Source organism: Emydura macquarii, unplaced genomic scaffold, assembly GCF_026122565.2.
Source record: "Emydura macquarii macquarii isolate MOO-44397 ecotype Brisbane River unplaced genomic scaffold, CSIRO-AGI_Emac_v2 contig_2768, whole genome shotgun sequence".
NCBI lineage: Eukaryota > Metazoa > Chordata > Testudines > Chelidae > Emydura > Emydura macquarii.
The window spans coordinates 16647357-16671003 of NW_027132905.1; the positions used below are offsets into that span (position 1 = coordinate 16647357).

Sequence of the window (23647 nt, forward strand, 5' to 3'; positions counted from 1 at the left end):
GGTCTGCAAGGCAGCCAATATGACATCATTTAGGTTGGAGGCTCTGCTGATATCCCAGCTCACTTCCATTCCATAGCATTTCACAGTGTTATATCACTGCTGGCTGGCTGCCTGGAGAGAGCCTTCCACTGAGGCTGGAGGAAAAGCCAATTTTTCTCCATTGTTTATTCCTATCCTGCCTTTATTTTGGAGTCAACAGTTTATTACACTGGGATTTTAATCCAGTTTTGGGAAGTGATTTACTAGAGCCCAAGCGAATTTAAAACTCAGAGGGATGATACACCAAGAGTTTGGGTGGATGTGGGCGCAGCAGGCTTTGTAATTAAGAGGGTAGGAATATTTTTCCCTCCTGCCCTCTTCAACCATTTCATTTATGTGATAGTCTTCACTGAAATACCTGGATAACTGAAGTGTACACATTCAATTTAATGGCAGGACAGTCCCACATGGTGCCCCTGTTCCCACTTCAACCAACAATTTGCAGAAAGGGAAAGTTCTCTATATCTATGGAAAATGCTGCTTTATCAGCTTCCCAGCAGGAAGATGGCTTTAGAGCGCTTCCCTTGTGAATATTCCCCCCCTCATGCCAAGGGTCCTGTGGTGCTGAAACATACATGTTACTCTCTTCAGAGCCTACCCTATCCCCCTGGCAAGGACTACGCTCAACATCTATCCCAGCCCCTGCGGGCCCAGAGGACAAGAAAACCAGACTAGAAAGCAGACATTCAGGTGTCCCTTATGGTAGGCTCTCTCATATGACCTCCTGCGCATCACACAATCCCTTCCACCCCTCTGTATTCCTGCAGATGGAGCTCAAAATGAGAACGTGCCAGTGGAAAGTGGGACTGAAAAAAAAAACAAAGAAAACAAGGGAACTGCCAAAAATGACAAGTTGCTAGAGAGATGCAAATGGCATTTGGCCAACCATAACAGAGCTGTCCATGAACGCTGCCAGTCAACTATCATGTTAGAAATGACTCTTGCAACTGGAGGGGGAAAATGCTGGCAAATAATAGCGAGTCAAATGCCTTCCTCCAGCCCAGAGGGAGATCCATTCCCCCAATGGGACCATGTAGCACGGATGAGGAAAACCTTAGCTAGGTCTGCTGGGAATGGTACTCACAAGAAGCAGCATCACATAGTAACTGAGAAGTTTGTCAGCTGACTCAAAATGCCAGAGTCATCAGAAAAGCAGAATGCATGGAACTAAAAATCCCAAAGGAAAATCAGAAGCAACCAAGCAATCCCAAAGCCCAGCACGTCTCTGAAAAGGGTGTCCTAGCATTTAATCAGGAATTCACAGTTCAAGTTGTCTCTCTTCATGGCATGTTCAACCCAGATTCCCACCCCACGCCCAGCCCTACACTCAAAGAAATTCAATATACAGGGAGCATTGTCTGAGGTTATGATTATTCTTTTAGATACTGCTGGTACAGGATCTTTGCATTGCCAGAAACTAGACATTTGATAATATACCTTGATAATATACCTGAAGTGGCTGAAAACCATAGATCACTTCACAAACATATTTTGCCTGAGAGCGGTTTCCTGGCCCCCTCTCCCACATCCTCAGTTTATAAAAATAGGGCTAATAGAGGCAGGCAGTTCAAGTGACTTGCATAAGGTCATCCAGTGAGTCAGTGACTAAACAAAGAACAGCTCCAAAGAATCTTGATTCCCAGGCTCCTCCTCAAAATGCCAAACTATACTCCTTTCCCTGGGGTTACTACTTATTCCATTTGGACTCTAGGAGTCTCTGCTGGAGTCCTTATCTAAGTCTGAAAAGGGGATATAAAGAGCACACACCCCATATCAAGCTGGATCCCTCAAGCTTTGAGCCAAAAGACAGAAGTCATAGTAGGACATACAGCACTAGTAATAGGAATTCTCCCTTAGAAGCACCTTTTTTAAACAGTGTCCCAAAGTCAGGTGCCTATAGACACAGCTCCCGACAGGCTTCAGGCAGCCCATATCCCCAACTTGTAACTCACCTGGGCCAAAACTTAGCCTCTGATGTAGATGCAACTTAGGGAGTTCTAATGTCTCTAATTTCATGCTACAGGTCTCAGAGGGGAACAGGAGCAGGCCACAGAAGTCTCCACTGTGTCTCCAGACAGAGATGAGGGATTAAGATCTGCTCTATGCACACTGGGTGTGATCCTCTGGCTCATGTCAAGATGCCCATGGGTTTTCACCCTTAACTGAATGCCCCTCATTTATGCTCCCACATGGGCACAATCCTCACTTCCTTCATCTTTTATTACAGCCACACATAGTTACTAATGGAGAAGACACTTGTTCAGACTGACCCAGCAGAAATGTGAAATCTCTTATCTCCATCACTGAGCTAACCCAGTGACCAAGCAACTAGCAAGCTATACCAGTGACTTGCAGCTGCATCTATAGGAGACAATGATCACTACCTCACTTGTGTGTGCCAGAGTAATCCCCAGCTATTTCTCAACAGCACCAGAAACCACAGATACTTGGGCCCTCAGCACAGCAGACGGTACCAGAAAACCCTCATACCTCGCCTCACACCCCTAACTCCTACAGCCAGATCCAAATGAAAAGCACTGTATATTTCTTCCCTTGTCCTTCAGAGAAGTTTAGAGCAGCAATACATTTAGGGCTGGTCTTCACTGCACTGTTAGCTCAAGATAGAACTCTGCTTTTGTCCCTAACTGGACTCCCATCCGCACACAAAAATCTCTAGCTAGAGCGACTTGGCCCAGGGAGATCTGAAGCTGGGGTGCTGGGCTGGGAAGCTGGTCTGGAGCCGGTAACGCGGTAAGGAGGCAGCAGCTTGAGTTACAACTCATCAGCTGCTGATCCAATCACTGAGTAGCGCCAATGTAGTTTTGCAGTGTGGTTGCTCTCACAATAGCTAGATAGAGTGGAGTCATTTGAGTGCACTAACTCGAGCTACCCGTCAAAGTAAAAAAAAAAAAAGTTCTTAGTAAAGGTTTCTCCTGACAGTAAAGGTTTCTCCTGACTATTTCCTTCCTCCCCCATCAAGTCTCTTACAGTATGGAAGCCCTACATTGTAATTAACAAACTGGCTAGTGCATAAGTAGGCTTTTGCCCTCTACTGCACAGAATTAGTGCTGCTCAGCTGAGAGTCATAGCCCTTATGCTGCTAATGGAGATTCTTCCTGAGCTCACGTGGTAAGGGCCTGTGTGTTTCAAGCAGGGGGAAGAATGTTCTCTCCCTGCAGCTGCGGCGAAATTCTGAGTGGCCATGCTTTGCACTGTGCTGCACACTGTGAAGTCACAGGTGGCCACAGATGTGTCACAGTATAGTATTGGCTGCCTAATGCAGAGTCCCTTCAAGTTCACACCATGCCACTCAAGAGGCATGGTAATATCATTTACAACACAACGCTATTGACACCTGGAATACAATTTCCTAGGTCAGGCTCCTAAGAAAGATGGTGTTGCTACTCTTGCCAGCGAAGAGCGTTATAGGTCCACAGACACTCGGCATGGTTACTCACACAAAGCCAGACATAACAACCTCCAGCAGAGAGAAGCTGCCTGCAGAGTCATGGGGGTTTGAGCCTGTGTGGTCCTAGGTCCAGAGAGACACTACATACAATAAACCTCTGTGGAAAAAAATCCACATCTTTTTCTCCAGCAGAGGGAAAAGGGATCAGCCCCTCCATCTCACCCCTGCGCCAAACACAGGGAGACAATGCTACACTCTTATCACTGGGAACGTTGACTTGCTCTGCACTCCTAGGAAGCAGTGGGGAGAAGCAATCCAAAGGGGCTGGGGAACCAAATCAGTGGAGAGAACTGGCCAAAACAGAGCAGTGGTTAACAGAAAAAATGAAGGAGCAAGAAAATTATAATACGAAAAGAAAGAGAAGGAAGGAGACTGGAAACAAAGAAAATTCTTGGCTGTGTACTGCTTGCTTTTGGCCACCGGCCATTGGTCTCTGAGCCCTTTTCCACAGCAGGAGTGCAGGGCTATGGAGGGGAAAGCAGAGATCTATCTAGCTTTCATGTTGCAGGACAGTTGTGAAGCCCATCAGGTCCCTCTCTGGGGCTAGTGTCAGGGCAGGAGAGGGGAGACAATCTCATGGCTGGCTTTGGAAGCTTTGCTATTCCCTTGCTCCTGCACAGCCTGTTTCATGAGCCAAGCAAGTGAGAAGAACAGAAGTTCTGGTTCAGGCAGCAAAGACAGCACCAGTTTGGGGGGAGGGAAAGGAGAGGGAAGAAATATTTTCCAGCAACAATTGCAGGGCATCTTGATCCTCAATGTTCATTTTAAAATTTAGACAGATGGAAATAGGGAAGCAACAGCGGCAATGCTGCAGGACAGTGGGGAGGGGAGCAGTCAGGAGACCAGGGGATGAAGATGGGCACAGCACGGTAAGAATCATGAGGAGTCAGTGAGATGAGGAGGGATAGAGCAGCACTACAGGATGCCAACAAGTGAAAGCAATCTAATTTCCCACTTGCTCTGGAGTCTGCTGGACTATATATCAAACACTTAATTGCTTGGATTCACCCCTGTTCCAATACCTTGTTTAAACTCCCAAGGAGTACCAGATCTCCATATTTTGTTGCTTTATAAAAGCAGATGGGGTGAGGCATTGTCTGAGCGAAAGAAAAAGGAACAGCTGGTCTGAAAAGCATATGCATGCACACTGTGATCAGAGACCCCCCGGCTTCCCTCACCCTTTAGGCAAAGATTCCTCGGTCCTAAGACACATGCACTGGTTTGTTTGCTATGAGTCACTGAAGGTCAAACATACGGGTTTTCTTGTTTCCCATTTCCCAGTGCTACATGGAACAGATGAAAGATAGAGAACCTCTTAAAAGACAGACTGTGTGGGAATCTCAATTTAAAGATCTAATGTCCTTGCTGGTGTCCCTTTCAAATAATTTCATTACTGTAATTTAACATGAAAGCCACTGACTAATTCTGTTTCTAGACCCAAGCGCAGAGCTCTCCCAATAACTTCCAAAGGTTATGTCTTTGACTAAGTGGGCTTGCTAAAAATTGCAATGTGGCAGTGGCGGCTCAAGCAGCAGCACAAGCTATCCACCGGAGCACAGATATCCAAGGTCCCAGGCTGGATGGTGCTTGGGGAATTAGCCCACGCTGCTGCGGTTGCATGGCTATATTTAGCGAGCTAGCTTGAGCAAAGTTAGTGCTGGTATCCCAACACGTACTGCCATCACACCTCCTGATTGCAGCATAGACGTACTGGGCAGAGTTTGGCCTTTTACAGTTTGTTGTGCTAGGATATTTTAGGTAGGCAGTGTTAAGATAGACAGCCAGGAAAGCAAAACAAGTAGTACTCTGCATTTCTATGTGTCTTTCATCCAAGAACGCAAAAGCACTTCAAAACATTAATTAAGCCTCAGTCCAAAGGGGGAAGCAGGTAAGGCACATGGAGAAATTGCTGCAGTGGGACACCGAAGCTGTTTACTTTTTGTCCTAGTCTGTTGTGTGGTGTTAAAGAGGGGTCCAAACCTCCGTGAACTTGGGGAGGAAGCCTGTGCTCCAATCAGATTAAGGTTCCAAATGTCTTGCCTTGGGCCCACCTCTAACGGGAAAAGAGCAACATCATAGCCAATTGAAAAGAAATGTCATATCTTGCAACGACGCCACAGCTGAAGACAACACAAGAAGTTGCCAAAGGAGCTCCTAGGAAGTTGTGAAGGAAAGAACCTTTGAGCCATCCCATGTCCTTTCCCAGCAATAATCTCTTGAGGGAAGAAGTCTTTCCTAACATGGAGAATCGAACCCGCTGCTTTCCCAGTTTTTTATTCTGGGACAAAAAAAGTCTTAGTTTCCTGTGTGGCTCCTGGATGGATTTCTTACCAATAAGTCATTGTTCAACCATGTATTTCCCCAGACTAAACATACCCAGCTCCTTAAATCTTTCCTCATAGGACATTCCAGCCATACCCCAAGTAAGCATGGTCATTCTCTAGAGGATTCTAAGACTTCCAATGCCCTTTTTAAGCTACACAGCCAAAATAATCCAACTGTACATGGCAACTTGGGGTCAGGTTCCCCCAGGATGCTATCCAATTGACCAAATTTGAACCACAAACTCTTATTTCAAAGCACTTGGGGCACAAGCTCTCCAGACTGCCACTTCTATTTCTGCAGGAGGCATCTTCGGTTCAAGACATTTGAGCAACCGAGAAGTTAGTGATTCTTTAGATCAGCAGTCCCCTTGCTCAAAGAAGTCTTCATTTCTTCTTTAAGTATTCTAGCTCTGGCTTCAGATTGGTGTTATGCACATTTTATTTGGCAAATTAAACCCCTAGTAGCTGGTTTGCTGTATATGGTAAAAGCTCTGTGACTGCTTTGCAGAAAAGTACCAATTAAAGCTTTAATACTAAGGGCTTTAGATCCAATGATAATTTGCCTTAAAAATCATTTTTAATACAACATAGAAAAAATACTATAGATTCTAAACATCAAGAGCCCGATTTTCAGGCAAATTTTGGCATGCAAAACACATGCACACCCAGTACTTTTTGAAAGTATCTGTGTAACTACATATGCAAATCAGGTAGTTACACAGATCTGCATTGGCATTTACCCAGGTTGCAACAGTAGTCATGGTAACTGCACTTGCACATGTGCGCAGACACATACACACTGCATGTCTAATTTGCAGCTATACACCTAATCTGGACACTAGTTTTGTGGGACTCTTCCCATGCACACACAAACCAATATATCATTATGCTACAGTGAAATCTAAGGAAAACAAAATCCCCACACCAGTTCTGTAGAATGCACAGTTTTGATTTGCGCTCTGCAGCAGCAGTTTACTGAAGATCATAACCTCAGAGGAGTTCTAAAAGAATTGAGGAGAATGGGATCGTACAGACTACGGATGCAACGAGGTTACTGACCAATATCACAAAACAAGTTAACTGCAGCTCCATTAAAATGAAAATCTCTCTATGTTTACTTAACAGAAAAAAAAACTAGATTTGGTAGGGAAAGTTTAGTTTCAGGCTTCTAGGAGGGTATTACAAACAATAGGACTATAAAAAGAAACTGGGCAATATCCTTTAAAGGAAAATTGAGTCGATTTCAACTGCAAACTACAGATTTAACAAAAAAAAACAAACAGTCATTTATCAGAACCCAAGACTTGGCAGGGCAGAGGAGGATGCCAATCTACCATTCTGCCGCTTGTAATGATTATTTTTAAACTGCGCTCTTGGACTTTGCCTCTTGCGATTTGCAATGGGGCCTTAGGACACACTCACTGGCAATATCCCCTATTGGCAGAGTCCTGAAACAGAGCTGGAGTCTCTTACAACACTGTTGGAATGGCAGTGTCACTGCCGGGTTACTGTCCCATTGCATGAATGAAAGGGAGCCACTTACTGCACTTGGAATTTGGGCTAGAGAACTTTGAAGCCCAGTCAATCCAGCCTGAAGGAGTGCAAGCAGCCCCTTCAGCTTAGAGAGAAATTAGCCTCAAGAGCCTCTGCAAAATGATAATATTTTAGCTACTTCCGCTCCATTTCCAGACACAAAGAGACAAGTATTAGGAATGCTCACCCAACCGAATGGTCTGATTGCATATCAACACTTAGGGATGTTTGGCTAATAGAGAAGTTGGCATGCCAGCACCGCAATACTGGTTTACAGCTGGCAAAGCGAGTTCGAGGCTCATAGCCTTACATCTTGTTCCAGGGGTATGTCTACACTACAGCCTAGGTCGGCATAATTTATGTCGTGCAGGGGCGTGAAGAAAAAAATACCAACCCCTTGAGTGACATAAGTTACACCAACATAAGCGCTCATATGGACAGCACTATGTCTGCGTGAGAGCTTCTCCTGCTGACACAGCTTCTGCCGCTCGCGCAGGTGGTTTTATTATGCCGACAGGAGAGAGCTCAGCATAGTTGGCACAGAGCGTCTTCACCACACGTGCTGCAGCAGTACAGCTGTATCGGCACAGCTGCGCCTCTGCAGCGCTGTACCTATAGGCATGGCCTGAGATTCCAACTTCCCTCCCTTTCCCCGTAGCCTGTCTGCTAGTGGGAACAGGGCTAGTTTGACAGACATGAGAGACAGATGTGCCAGGAGGAATCGCCAGCTCAACAACACTGAAGAAGTGGAAGCCTTCCAGGATCTTGGGGTTTACCACAGGGAGGGGAGCAGGAAAGAGGAAGGTACCTCCTATGTTTGGATCTCAGGCCAAATCTTACTAGGCTTGCTCACATGAATGGGCCCCATCGAGGGGCACAACACTTCACACATGCAAAATGCAAGCAGGATTGGACCTTTTCAGTTTTACCCATTGACTGAACCCTTTTGAGTGCCGCTGGGCTACTTCTGAATCATCCGCACTGGCCAGGCACTTTCGGGGCTTGTCTAAACTAAGATTTAAAGGCGTGATGTCCACACACATTAGCTAGCATGTCTGAAGAGACTAATTAAAGACCATATATCTTGTCCACACATATGCTAAACTGGCAAAATTAAAGCTTAGGGAAGTCTGCACACGACTATTCAAAAATGTTAACTGACACCACACATTTTATCCTAGCCTAGCCTATCCTAAGCCACTTGGGGAGGAGGTTGAGAGGTGCCTGATATCACTCAATGATCTTTCCAACTCTGTGATGGGTTCTGAGATGACTCATGAACGTTCCTCCTTAGCCAAAAAGAGAGCAGCCAGATGTGATGTGGGGTCATGAGGGATTAGAAGTGGTTGGAAAGATAGGCTCTATAAGGGATGCTGAGCCCTTCTCCCTGGAAACTACTGTGTGTGTCATGTCGACCAGCAGAAAGAGAGTTGCAAAATTTCCAGAAGAAAAGAGCTCTAGCATGTATGGTTAAGATAGAGGCAGAGGGATGTGACCGACACGCATGCATGCACACACACGAGAGTTAGTGCACGTGCCAGCAGGGCTGCGTGGTACTATTTCACTCCCACTGACGAGATAGCACAGACTCACCCTTCAAAGAGGGAGACACCTTCAAAACAGAAGGCACCATACTTCTGCCAAATGGGAAACAGAGCTGAGGACATACAAGCTTTTGTCTCTGGCTGCACAGCATTGCACCTTCTACTGTGTTCAGCTACCACGGTGATGCACACTGCATAAGAACCTGAAGGGAATAGGTCTCTCCAGACCCCAAAATCTGGGTAGGAAGACCAGATGAGTCCTCTCTTGACCCGACTTTATTGAGGAACTAATATCCCCACTGTCTGAGCAGTCTCAGTGCAGGTAACACAATGGACCCTTTGTCCAAGCTAAGTCAAGTCTTTGTTCTAAGAGGGGCCATAATCTAAATGTCATGGGTCATTTACAGGTCAGGTCACAGCCTGGGGACGGGGGAAAGAGTTCCTTCCTGCTCATATATGATGCTAAGTGGCTGCCCTTAGGGGATACAAAAAAGCAGGTTTATGCTCAGAAATGAGACGCTTGAAAGCAAAGGTTTAGTATTTATATTTTGTGGTTGGCTCTGATTTGCGCTTTGCCAGCAGATATAGTCAAAAGCAAGATGACTCAGCTGTGTTCATCCCCTCCTCTTTAGCTGGAAAAAAAGATAGGTTTTGATTCCATATAATTAACTGGCTTTGTGAATCTGCCTGGTTTCCAGTGATCGCGTCAAACAAACAGGGACAGCACTCTTATCATTCACTCTAGCACCAACACAACTCTAGGAAGCACTGCTTTTCGCAAGATTGTAGCCACCACCTAGGCTCTGATCCAGCTTTGAGCCCCCTTGGCTTGCACTGTTTCTTAACACCATCCAAGGAGAACTACTGTGGAGGATTAAGACAGGATGTTCAAAACTTGGGTTCAAATAAGGGAACCTTCCAGGAAGCAGTGAATGGATGAGCATCAAGTGGTTTTATTCAGTCAATTGCCAGGAACTGGTTAAGGAACACAACTTCCGTTCACGTTCTCTTCACAAACCAGCAAGTTTCAGGGCAGGATATTCCACCCCAATAAGGGGTTTATCCTCCAAACTGCACATGTGGTGATGTGAATTATGCATACCACAAGCCAACCAGAATCCCAGCAAAATGTCCCCATTTTCATTCCCACCCCCAATAATGCTACCAATCCTCCTGACTCCACCTGATCCCCTGGGACTTTCCCTTTGTGGAAGTATACAGCAGGCAACAAAATGACCCTTCTGGCTGATTAAAGAACAGAGTAGATGAGTTCCAAAAGGACCCCTCTATCCGGTACTCCTGGAATGATTGGTGGCAATCACACAAGGATCAGGAGGGGAAGCCAGGATTCGGAGGGATATGGAGAATTCCCAATGCCAGACCAAAAAAAAAAAAAAAAAAAGGCCTGAAGAATTAGACACTCCTGCAGGTATCGATCACACACACTAACGGAAACTGACACCGGTTCAATAGTTAACTTGGTCTCCCAGTACAAACAAACATAGAAACCATAGGAAGCTAAGTTCCTCACGTATACATTTTCCAGCAATGATGATGCATCATCTAAGAAAGATGAGCAAGCGTGGTCAAAGAAAAAGAGAGAGAGAGGCAACAAGTTATGAGTTTGGGGGCAGGAGGAAGAAAGGCAAAGCAAGGTTTAGGCTTGCCTACTCTGGGGTGAGGGAAGAAGGCTTGCGTCTGTCTGGTTATAGCTATGTTACCAGACTTCTGGTTTGCCCTTGCTGTTTGCTCACTGACCCATGGTAGCTAACCTAGAGGCAAGAGTAACCCAGAGAGAGGTGTCTTTTTAAAAGGTAGCATTCCTTCTCAGAACTTCAGGGTGTCACAGCTCAGTCATTATTAAAATGCACATCAGCGGAAAAAGAGAGTCACTCAAATTCCTAACTTTGTAGCCTAGAACATACAGGAGGTTCCTTATGTGGTGCAAAATTAACAGTGAGCCACTGGATTGTCCCCTTTTAAAGTTATGCCAAGGGGCAGAAGCTAGCTTTAATTTGTTACTTGTATCATATTTCAGGGCTTTTCCATGAAGTGTCCACAAGGTATTGGGAGGTCCCTGGTGTGTAGTTTACAGGGCATGGGCAGCTCACAGTAAATCCAGGACAGAACCCTCTAACTTCATTTCACAGTCACACTTGGGCGGAGACAGGCAGCACAAACAGGTTTAATTGAACTCCTTGATTGCTATCTAGAAAACAAGTCTGTACCCAGTTTCGAAACAAAAGGCTGGAGCACAGCAACTCAGAGCTCTGCAACTGGTGGATTTTAAAGGCAGTGTTAGGATGACCAGACAGCAAGTGTGAAAAATCAGGATGGGGGTGGGAGGTAATAGGCACCTATATAAGACAAAGCCCCAAAAATCAGGACTGTCCCTATGAAGTTGGGACATCTGGTCACCTTTGTGTTACCCCTCGGTGCGACGGAGGCTGGTCCTGGAGGGAGTCACCAAGATCGGAGATCTCCTGGACTACGACTGGGGGGACCTCCAGGCGCTGGCTCAGCGCATGGGGCACTCCACCCTTCGAATCCCCCAGCACTTTCCATCAGGCCCCGGCCCCATGAGCCCACCCAGCCACCCCCTTCCCACGCACCGAGCCGGCTGCATGACCTGCAGCCAGTCCTCTTTCGAACCATGCCAAGGGCCCATCTTTACACGCTCATGCTCCATACCCTTCATTTCCTCGCCCTCATGTCCCGTCCTGACATGAAGTGGCAGGACCTGATGCCACCTGTAGAGGGCGAGGAACCCCGGTGGGCCAGTCTGTACTACACCTTGACCCCACGGCCCACCGGGGACATCAGTTGGCGGCTCCTTCATGGAGCCGTGAGCATGGGCGTGTTCCTGGCACGGTTCACCCCTCACCTAGATACCTGCTCCTTCTGCAGCATGAGGCAGACCCTGGCGCATGTTTACCTGGAGTGCACCAGGCTGCAGCCCCTGTTCCGGCTCCTCCAGAACCTCAGGTTCTGGCTGTACTTTTCCCCGCTCTTGTTTTTATATGCACACCCCGTCCGTGGCCCCACAAAGTCATGGGACCTCCTCGTCAACCTTCTTCTGGCCCTGGCCAAAGCGGCCATCTATAACACCAGGGAGAGGAGGTTGGATGGGGGGGGCGCCCTGCAACTGTGGGGCCTATTTCCGTTCCTCTGTCCATTCACGTATCCGGGCGGAGTTCCTCTGGGTGGCGGCCACTGGCTCCCTTGACACCTTCCGGGAGCAGTGGGTGCTGTCCGGGGTTCTCTGCTCGGCGTCCCCTTCCAGTTCCCTGTTTGACCCTTTGACCCTCACGCCCCTTCCTGTTTTTTCATTTGTTGTCCCCCGAAATCAGTTGAGCCCTGGGGGAGGAGCCTTTAAGCCCGCCCACCCACCCACGCTGTTACTCAAATAGTACCAGCACTGGTCCATTTCGCCTGGCAAAAGGGCAGCCAGTTCCATTAGAAAACACAGGATTGTCCTAATGGCAGTTTCTGGGATTCTCTTACACCCAACTTGCCAGGTCCCTCTCCAGCATTATTATCCTTCCATTGGGAGAGGAACTGGGAAGCAAATCACAGACACTGGGAGTGCAAGTTCCCACCGTTAACCATAGCTCTGTCTGCCAGAGACGTGCCTGGGGTTCTATTATACACTGTGCACTACACTAGGTTTCCCACACTAGACTGGACTAAATCCAGCATCCCAGCTCCAGCAGTGGTTAATGCTAGATACCTCAGAGGAAGATGAAACATCTCTTCCACCCCACTAGCACAGCAGGTTGGGGAATTCGTTCCCAATCATTAGTTAAGCACAGATATGCACAACACTGTACAAGACATAAAGGCAGAGATGATCCGTGCCCCCAAGAGCTCCCAGCTTAAGAGGAATATACTGAAAATCGGCAATGGAGCAACGTCCCTAAAGGATATTATCAACAGGGCATTATGAATGGAAGCAACAATCTGACTTGTGAAACAACAGTCGATGCAGATTGTATAACAGCCACATGGATCAGGACTCAGGGGTGTGAAAAGTGCAACAAACCTCCACATTCTATACAACAACATGGCTCCACAAAAGCAGTTCATATCTGCACCCTGCCAAATCCGGCACTGCAGACTCCCATGTCATTCTACAGTCCCGGTCCCTCCTTGTTCTCCTCTGCCCCTCACACTTGCAACAGCCACCAGCTTCCTGCCTCCCATCCACCTTTCCCTTTTCAGACCTTCCTCATGCAGGTCTCCTCAGCCACTCCATCCCCCATGCATTAGCCATTGCCCTGGACAACTTGATGGGGCTAGATTACACACTCCTGGGGAAAGGATTTATTTTGACATGGTCTGTTAAGCATCCTGCACATTCGCTGAGCTAAATAAATAGTTACGACAGGCCTTCAACACTGGGTAGGTGGAATATTAGAGAGGACAAAGCAAGAGGTCCATTCAAAGGCTTCACAGCCATATCTTTCTTCAATTGTGATGACCTAAGGCAGGAGTCAGGCTGCAAGAGACTTGCTCTCCAGACAGAATCTGACAGCTCCGGAGCTGCTGTGAGCTGGTCAGGATACATTTGTGACTAGGATTTACACAGACAGCAATTTATGCAGAGTGGAGCGGGTAAGGAACATATGAATTCAAAAGGACTCCCTTGCCTTTGCCCTTCTTGGGCTACAGAAATCCAACGTACACTTTTTAATGCTAGCTTCACACATGCACAGAGCTGTACAGTGGGCATGCTGCCTCCAGTATAAAGCAGGACAATTCAGCCCACAGCTGAGATAGCAGGATTGGCTGCACAGCCATCACTTTCCTAGCCAGGGAGGCAGCTGCTCTCCAGACTTGCTCCAGCGGCTATAATTTAAAACAAACTTTTAAAAAATGACTTCTACAATTCTGTGCCAGGAATCTCCTCCTCCCACACTGGGTCAGTGCATCGGGAACCAAGGAGTCAAACTTCTCTAGAGAGGAGGTCCCTGTGGCAAGAGAGATGTAACCCTTCCCGTCCCAGCTCAGGAGGGGCCAGAGGGAACAGTGACCCTACAACTAGTGCTGTGTGTGTGAAAGTGCCCTGCCTTTGTTTACTTAAGGCAACACAAATGGAAAAGGGGAGGAGGGGTGGGGGGGGGGGAAGAACCCCCACACACGCCACCAGTCCAGGAGGTAGCAGCTTTTTGCACAGGAATACACCCTTTTCTAAGTGACTAGACCTAGTAACAGTAAGAAATTACTGTAAATGCAGCTAACAGAATATTGCAATTGCAGCAGATTCCCTGATAATCCAACGTGGAAGGGGGAGAAGGAAAGGGGGGGGGGGGGGGGGGGGGGGGGGGGGGGGGGGGGATTTTTACACAGAGTAAAACTCGAAAAGCTACCCTGAGCCTAAGAGGATCCCCTTTGGCAGAGAAGCTATCGCTGAAGCCAGCATTTTCTTTCAGGACTTTACGGAGTCCCACAAGGAAAAGGTTTGCGGGATCCCAGCCCAGAAGCTGCAGGGAGGGCTGGTTTTGTTCTGTTGGGAAACAGTTACAGAAGGTCAGAAACCTTAAAGTCCTCACACTCCCTCCCCAAAGGGCCTGGGGATGGGTCTGGGACCGGGTGCTCCATGCCCAGATCTGGGGGGCCGGAGTGGGGAGGTTAGACACTCACATAGTGTTTGTTGGGGGTTCGCCTTTTCTGCACGTCCAGCACCTTCACCTCCAAGATGCTCCTCCTGGGCATGGCTCAGTCTGTCCTTTGCAACAATCCGGCCCCCAGAAGCAGAGGGAAACGTACAAATAATCCTCCGGGCTACAAAGAAAAGAGGGGGAAGGAAAAAGAGACCAGGGCTTGATGCAGCACGGCTCCTGCCAGACATACAGCGGCCAGGCCCGGAGCTAGGGAGCAAGCGTAGAGAGGAGGAGGGTGAAAAAGAAATGTCCCCGCCACGAACAGAGGCACTCAGCTGGGACAGCAGCCGCGGCCACCTCGCTCTCTCCCTCCCCACAGTTTGCCGATGGAGGTTGGCGGACTCCAGTTCCAGCCCACCCCACCCCTGCTGGAGCAGCCTATCCCGCCCAGGCACGGGCACTGAGTTATGTGCTCAGACCCAGCCCAGCTCCCGGGGCTCTTAAAGGGCTACGAGCACAAGCGAGGCTGGCGTGCAGAGCCGCCTCCGCAGCGGCGGGGTGTGTGTTGGAGGGAGGCGGCTACGTGCCACTTCCAGGAAATACCCCTGCGCCCTGGGCCGCTTTCCCCGGGAGCTGAGCCCCGGCGCTGTGGAGATGCACGGGTTGCACACACATGGCACGCTGGGGTCTTTGCATTTCCCTGGCCCCGGCGCCGTCCTCGGCCTGGCTTTGGGATCCTCCTTCCCTGGAGGAGGCAGGCCGGCCACCCCGTCAGGGTCCCTGGGGAGAAGCAGCACCCAGCAGCCTCCAGAGCAGAGGCTGGCTTGCAACCTTTTTTCACTGGCGGACCCCTAACCCATGGACATCTTAGAGACAGTCCGATGTCCCCTCCCGGCTTCGCCACTCACAGGCGGGACCCGCTGTTCTAGGGCAGCGACAGCCCCTTCGCCGACCCTCAAACCCACTGCTCCAGAGCGTGGGGCAAGGGACCCTCCCCAGTGACCTCGGGGGGTATTCAAAAAGAGACGGTTTTAGCCACATGGGTTGCCTCAGCTGGCCCCAGCTTCCTTTCAGGCAAGGCCGAAGGGAGCCTCACACAGCAGCTAAAAGCAGCCGCGAGTCCAAAAGCAAAGGGCCTACGTCGCCAAGGGACGGCACCTTCCAGTCCTCGTCGGGGAGCGCAAACGAGGTGGCAGGAGAGACAAGCTGCCAGCCTGGGCGCAGGGCAGCTCTTCCCCAGGGAGCCTCTGTGCTCACCCAGCAACGCTCTCCCTGCGCAGGGGGGCTAACGCCCTGGGTCGCCCTGTATTATTACACGCCCTGGCAGCGCGTGGGGATGGGAGGTGCGGATCCCAGGATGGCCCATAGAGGGCAGCTGCGAGGCTGCAGGTGAGCCATGCTTAGGGCCGGGGGTTTGCATCGACTTGATCCGCTCAGAGGCATTAGTGCAGCCAGGTCCACCGAGAGCAGTTTTGGGCCCCAAGGCAGAACAGTCCCATCTGGCCTCTTCTGGCCCCCAGTCCACCCCTGCTCTGCCCCAGGCCTCACCCCTCCCCCACTCGGCCCACTCACCGCCATCTCCTCCTCCCCTACTTGGTCCCCCTCCTCTCTTCCACCTTCTCCCTTCCCCAGGCAGTGAGCGACAGCTGGGGGGCACAGGGGGGCTGAGTGGCAGGGGAGGCACACGATGAGCAGTGGCATAGGGGGGCGAGTGGAAGGGGTAAGGAGCGATGCGGCAAGCAGTGAGCAGCAGGGCCTGGCGTGGAATGGAGGTGGAGTGGGGGCAGGACCACAGGCGGAAGAGGCCTGTGTCCTTTTAAATTGCCAGGCCCCTGGGTAATTGCCCCCTTTACTCCCCCACCCCGTTGGCCAGCCTCAATGCAGCTAACAAATCCGGTTTGTTTGTTTTTCAGGAGGCGGCAGGGAGAGTGTGAGGCCACAGGCGTGAAGGGAAGGCCTGGAAGAACAATGAGTTGGCTCCACAGCTCATCCCTCCAGCTGGGAAAGCCCCCCACGTGCCCCCATCCTGCATTTACACAGTGTACCTCTGTGCATGATTCCGGGGGCATGGGGAGGGAGCATGGCCTGCCTTAGAGCCGTCCCTAGGGTAGGGCAAATCGGGGTGACTTTGGGGGTGAGAGGCTGCTACCACGTCCCGACTTCACCCCACACAGTGCGTCCCACCCTAGGGACGGCCCCGGCTCCCCACTTCCCCTCCCCCGTTCTGTGTGTCTGGACCCATATCGCCCATCCCACCCTCCAAATTCGCTTATCTGGCCTCTCAAAAATCATAAGACCAATGTACAAAATCAGGAGATTTTAAAACCCACAGGCACCAGGGCCTGTTTTTCTTTCTGCATAACCATGAAGACTAGGAACGTACTTTGAAAACAAATGCTGAGATTCTCCCAGAATCACCTCCCACCAGGAGCTGGGGCTTTCATAAAAAGAACAAACATGAGACTTGCACTAAAATCATGAGAGTTAACAATGGTGCTGTCCCTTCCTTCTCTCTGTGCCACTCCCGCTCCATATACTGCCCCATCCATGCTCCATGTGCTTGCCCCATCCTGTGCTCTAGTCCCCCAGCAATTTGTCCCCCCCCCCTCAGCTTGATTCTGCCATTTTCTGCTGTGTTGCTGAGAGCTCCTATTTGCTGCTTAGTCTACAGCTCTCCTCCTTCTGGCCCCATTCTGCTTGGTGTGGCCATTCTGCTGTCCCTGGAGGCATCACTTCTGTCTCTCCTCCCAGACCCAGTTTGACCTTTATCCCACACAAACCCCTGCCCTCACTTCTATTACCATAAATAATACACATCAGAAATTCATAACCAGGGAACAGGTTATAGGATTTTTTATTTGTGCTGAAAGAATGACATCAGCTGTAGGGAATGAATCCCATAGGCTGAGGCTTGTACCCTTGTTTTGTGTGTGTTCTTCCTTTTCATCTTTTGTCAAGGCCTTCAGCAATAAACAAACAACATAAACATCAGAGAAGCAGAAACATTAGAGATGGGAAAAAAGACTATTAGGTCCCATATTGTCCAACCCCCCTCACCCTTCAAATGCAATATTGCTCCCTCCAGTATATTGCCTGGGTCTAATCTAATCCTCTACACTACAATTCCCTTCCAAACAAAACAAAATCCAGCTTCATTACCCCAACCATACAAAGATGAGAACTCAGAAACCGAGTCTGCATCCACAGAAAAAGCCCCTTTCTCTCCTTCAACACAGGGCTATAACAAACCAAAAGCAGCACAGCATGGTGCTCTCCAAACTGGAATAGCCTTTCCCTCTCTGATGGGAACAAACAGCACCTTTGAAATTCCCTCTGCACATGGAGATTACCCCAGCCTTGTCCATGATAAACTGGCTGCATCTCAAAAATGGGAGCATGGCCAATTATAGCCACTTCCTGGCCATGCAGCTCTCACGGTGGCTCAGGCACCCATGTTTGACTGCACCACAGGAGAACCAAAAGTCTGTTGCCTGCCCAGGATTCTCCAGGACCCAGCAATGAATTTGTACCACTGCTTTCTCAGTGCCAGCCTGCGTCTGTGCCAGAACCATGCTACTCTTAGCCACAGGGCATCTTCATTCCATTATAAAATAACCCAAGACCTAGTGCTGGCACATCATTAGCTTCCAAATGAATTGAATTTCCTGACAAACACATCTCAAGCCTTGGCAAGCTCCTCATACCGGGCTCCTTTTACACAGTTAATTCTGCTACACTGGCTCTGGAGGAGAGAGTGCTGTTTCTTAAAAGACGTGATAGATTGCCACAACTTAGTTACCTCCTGCTTGGCTCATCCTTCCCACACTCTGTCCCAGAGAGGCAGCAGGCATACCTTAGCCAAGGGGAGGAAGGTAACTGCAGAAAGGGATGAACGTCCTCCAACGGGGATACTTGCTGCTCCTCTCCATTCATAGTTGTTCCCACCTCGTTTCTGTAAGGAGGGGGCTGAGCTTTGTTTCTCTCTGTCTCTGAGGTCTAGGAGTGTGGCTGACTTTCCCATATGTGACTCCTTAGCACAGGAACTAGGAGATTTGGCAGACAGTCATGGCAGCTCTCAGGCATTCCCATGCACCAAGGTAGCAATGGTGGCGGAGCCTAGACTGGTGAGGGCCCGGGCAGCTGAGAAATGCTAGCTGAGAGCAGGTGGCTGGTTGAGAAATTGTAGATCTGCAGCATGCAACACTGACCTCCCAGCATATAAGAGTTTTATTTCCTGCAGTTCTAAACTGCTGCATAACTTATTGTTAATGGAAGCAGGAAGGTCAGTTTTAAACCCCCTTCCGCCCTGCACAAAAGTTGGAGCCCAGACAGACTGCTTCACATATCTGAAGGATACCAAGGAGCTCCCCAAGGGCTCCTCAAACCTGGCTTCCCAGGACACAGAGGCCTACCAGTCTAGCATGGAGGTTTAGCATTCCAGAGTGGAGCATCAGTCCTGCTCAAATGTTTGGTCCTGTCGCCTTCTAGTGGCTGAAGCCTTGAGAGGATCTAAATCCCAGTTCCAGGATGGCACTTCAGCTCCAGAGCTAAGGATGTTTTATTGGGACAGCCGGGTCACAGTTCTGCCTTTCCTACTGACCATGGAATTCATGGGGATGGAATTTCTCTCTCTCTCGCTCCCCTCCACAACCCCCCAAAGTAGTTGAACACCAATTGCTTATGGAGCAGATTCACCCCTGCTCACTTTTTGCAGACTCACAGCCTTCACTAATGGCCCGCCTACTCACAACTGAGCCACCCCCATTAAAATAATCTCATCCACGCTCCTTGATGAGGAGAGGCAGGGTATTAAGGTTGCTGGTGGGAATCCATGAGAGGCAGAGCCTTAGGAAAAGCAGAATAAGCCTAAATGACAACAACCCAGGCTGAGGGAGACCTTGTTCATCAGCTTGAAGTGGCCCAGAGTTCACAAAAGGAGTTTTGTTTAGAAAAAGACAGGGGAGAATGTGCTGGGGCTGCTCTTTTCATCTTCCCCCTTGCAAGGAGGGCACAAAAGCCTCTTTCACTTCTGGGCTGACGACATCCTTCTTGGATTCCACAGGCTCCCCGCATAGAGATGCCTAATGTTGAACTATTAAAAACAAAGGAGAAAATTTAAATGAGCTATTTGGCCCAGTACCCCTCCTTGCTACGATAGCAGCTGGGAGCTACTAGTTAAGGGAATGGGGCAGCTGCTTTCTTTTGCCTTACCTTCATTCTTATATGCACAGAAATATCTGCGCCCACCCCAGTGTGATGCTCTTCTTTTGGTGAACTTTCCCCAACACCCACACAGAGCCAGCTACTGCAGTTTATTCTTTTATTAATTAAGATAAATGTTTATCCACATAGGGGCTTGTTAAAATAAATCCCTGTGTATATCTCTGCACTCTCTCGTAAACCCACTCCAGTGCACCACTTCAGGGCCATGGACGCTGGCAGGAGGCCAAGAGAGTGCTAGAGATCAATAGGAAGCACTCAGCATCAGGAGTGCTGCACAGTAATGTTATTTTGTCTGGGATGCTCTTTGCCAGTCTTACAGTCCACCTAAAGCGTTAATTCTCTGAGGTTACTGCACATAGGTACTTGCTGCATTTGTACTGGCTACAAGTGGCAAAGGAGAGACAATTGCAACTAATGCTGTAAAGCTGCACCTGTGTTTTAATTAACTAGCCTGGAGACAGCTGTGGAAAAGAGTGGAGTACGGCTTTGTCTGCTGACCAGATTGCTTCTAGGGAAGAGCAGCCTGGAAGATGGTTATAGAGCACTTGTGTGAGCCGGGTTGAATCCTGGTAGTGTATTAAATAAACAACCATACGTTTAAGGAAATCCAAGTGGAGGTTTTGTGATCCCCCCCCATGTACAGATCATCAGTCATTAACTTCACAGAACAGTCCTTAGTTTTCCATCAGCCTTGGAACAGAGAACTGAAGGGAAATGTTGGGCTCGGGTATAAGCACAAACAGCATTTCATTGAGCAGAAATTAGTTTAAGACAATACATCCTAAATTCCCAAGTGTAAAGTAACACCTTCCCACTCAAGAACCAAAGGAAAAGAGAAGTGGCTCTAGAATGAGGAGTACCACGTTGTACTAAAGTGCTTCCAATCACATAAATAAGTTATTTGCACTAGCCGTGATACAAAGTAGGTAGGTATTGCCCCTTGATAAAAGGGGAAATTGAGGCACGAGTCACGGTTAGATCCCAGAGGTTTTATGCTTTGGCAATACCTCTGCATAGACAGCCGGGGTATTAGAGCAGCGGCACATGATGAGGAGTGTCACAGTCAAAATTTAGGAGCCAATGATCACATCTCATGTTTAAAGAAAGGCTGCAGTTTCTGAAGTCAGGCACAATCACCACACAAAAGAGCCTCTGCACACCAGGTATGAAAAGTCAAGATCTCTCCAACCTCCATTCCTTCTGGTGAAGAGGAGTCCAACAATTTAAAATAGGAGGATGAAAGATTCTTGGTAAATTATTAATCCAACAGGAAGATGGCAAATGTGTTGTGCCCTTAATTGCAGTAGGCCCAAATTGTTCAAGTTGCATCATACTCATTCCAAAGATGTCACTGTGTCAGGTATCAATGATTTACTGGAAGGAGAAGGCAGTACTCCAGCGTCAGGTCTAAACTGCAGTGGAAAACTGTACAGTCTGGCTGGCAGGGCACTAGGTACTTTTCCATCCATCCCCTGTTGTAGGAACTGCAGAGTTACAGGTATGTTTTAAGTGTATTTAAATGTCCTTGGTTCTCCCTTACTAAAAGCAACACAAAGGCACTTCTGTTCCCCACTGCCCACCACACATACTAGCCAAATCTACAAACACCACCACAGTGCCACTTTATGTGGTAGAATACTACTTACAGCATACGAATGGGGCTGGATCCCAGTACATTCCTGGATAACAGCCACACCCTGTAATGTTGCCCTGAGTGCTGACTGAAATCACCAGGAGAAGCAGGATCAAGCCCAAAGCAGAGAGGACTTAGCTTCCACTAGCTTGACTCCTGGGCCATTGTTTTACCTAAGCAGAGTGGGTGCAAGTGCCAGGTCAGAATGGTGCCAGGCTGTGCCCACTTTGCACAGGTGTCATATCACAAGGGGAGAGGCCCTGGAGAAGCAAGCCCTACGGCTCTGACATTCAGTCCTCTATCAGATGGGAAATCAGTGGCGACCCCAAGGGTGTGACAGCCGTAGTAGATAAGGGGAGCATCAGGAATTCCCTAACGGCCATTAGAAGCAACACAGCGACTCCAAAGTAAGCAGAGGCAGTTGTAGGTTTTTTTTGTTGATGATGATGAAATATGGTCAAGAAATAGGAAAAACACCCATCAAAATTTTATCAAAACTGGCCAATTCCAGTTTTATATTTTCACACACAATGGCATGAGCTAGAGCTGCACTCTTGGGCTGTCCTGCCCAATGTTTTAATGTGAGTACCACCTAATGGGCATACGGAGGAAGTGCAAGTCATCCCCTGCAAAGAACGTGGGACTGGCAACCAGATGAGCCCTACTAGATTTCTTAGGGCTGCAATCACAGAGGGTTCGTCAAAAGCATGAAAGAGGAGCTGCTTCCACTACTCCAGGAGAGCAGAGGGAAGTCCTCATGTCACTGAACAGCAACTCCCAGGGAAAAATAATGAGAGACAGTGACATGTTTCATGCTACTACTGAAAAATACAGCAGAAGGAAAACAAGCAGGCTCTGACCAGATTTGACTTGACCTGAGCACCAACTAGTTTGGTCTTCAAGGAATGTAACTGGTTAACAATGGAGTACAGTAGAACCTCAGAGTTATGAGCACCTGGGGAATGGAGGATGTTGTAACTCTGAAATGTTCGTAACTCTGAATAAAACGTTATGGGCATTTTCAAAAATGTACAACTGAACATTGATTTAATACAGCTTTGAAACTTTACTATACAGAAAAAAAATGCTGCTTTTAACCATCTTAATTTAAATGTAACAAGCACAGAAAGTTTCCTTACTTTGTCACATTTAAAAAAAACAACTTTATTTTTTCCGTAGTTTATATTTAACACAGTATTGTACAATATTTGCTTTTTTTTGGGGGGAGGGGGGGGGGAGGGACAGAGGGGAGGGGTCTCTGCTTCTGTCTGATTGCATACTTCTGGTTCCAAGTGAGGTGTGCGGTGGACTGGTCAGTTCATAACACTGAGATTTTACTGTAGTTGTAAATAGGATCCTTTAAATGCACTAGTCTTTAGCGTTCAGGTTATTCCAAGAGCAAATGCCTACAGCACAGTTTGTCTTAGGATACCCTTCAAGAACGGCTGAAGGAGAGGCAGAAATGGTGTAAATGTTAGATACAAGATTCAGACACCTTGTCCCTGTAGGGCCAATTATTTTATAACACCTCAAGCAGGGTAGGAACTTGACAGAAGACAAAAGAATTTTTTGTGCAGGAAACACCTTAGTTTTTAATTTGGTGTTGGGTGGGAGGGTGGGAGATAAGGATATATTTTTAAAATTCACTAGAGTCTCTTTCAACATTTTCATAAAAATAAGTTTATCCAAATGTGTAAATCTGGCCCAGGTTTTTGTAAAAGAGATAATTTTATAGGTTCATCTATTCTACACTGGGATAATCTGAATGCTGATTAGGAAAAATGATTTCTGCCCAACGTTCCCCAGGACACTGTCCGCCCTAGTGGGGAGGAGCAGCTAAAAATAAGATGGTTTGCTAGATTCTTCTACTCTGGTACTTGTCACATCATAACTGGAGCATTTGCCTGCTGATGGTAGCTGTATTATATGGAAGGGGAAGCCAGGGAGTCTCCCAGTATTTGTGATTACATTTTTCTCAGCATGGTGTGCGGTTGTTTTTGGCAGTGTAGCTACCCCTTCTTCCTCACTTCTTCTAACCCCTGCTGGGTTCCCATACTACAGACCAAGATGGCAGATCCTTACGCCTATCATGGACAGAGATCGGATGCATGTACCCAGTGGCGTCTGATCTCTTTGTTATACCACTGGGGCCATAACCCCAACTCTTATTCAGACATCAGCACACAGGCAGTTTTTCAAAGTAGCTTTGCTTTCTATTTCCACCACATACGCTATTGTACAGAAACGCATTGTGTTTCCATTATAAAACTATACAGTCT

General features: G+C 48.3%; 1 protein-coding gene and 1 long non-coding RNA gene across 2 annotated transcripts in view; one reads left to right on the forward strand and one right to left on the reverse strand.

Annotated features, from left to right (window-relative positions):
- Positions 1-14913, reverse strand: part of SH3PXD2B (SH3 and PX domains 2B) — a 105440-nt gene extending 90527 nt beyond the window's left edge. Inside the window, exon 1 of the mRNA XM_067566351.1 lies at positions 14553-14913. Within this exon, the coding sequence (XP_067422452.1) occupies positions 14553-14624 (72 nt within the window). The 5' untranslated portion in view covers positions 14625-14913. The remainder of the gene's footprint in view (positions 1-14552) is intronic.
- Positions 14914-15092: 179 nt separating this feature from the next.
- LOC137165358 (uncharacterized) lies at positions 15093-17090 on the forward strand. Its single transcript, XR_010923347.1, has 2 exons — positions 15093-15901; positions 16426-17090. It is a non-coding gene; the product is annotated as an uncharacterized lncRNA (long non-coding RNA).
- The last annotated feature ends 6557 nt before the right edge of the window (positions 17091-23647 follow it).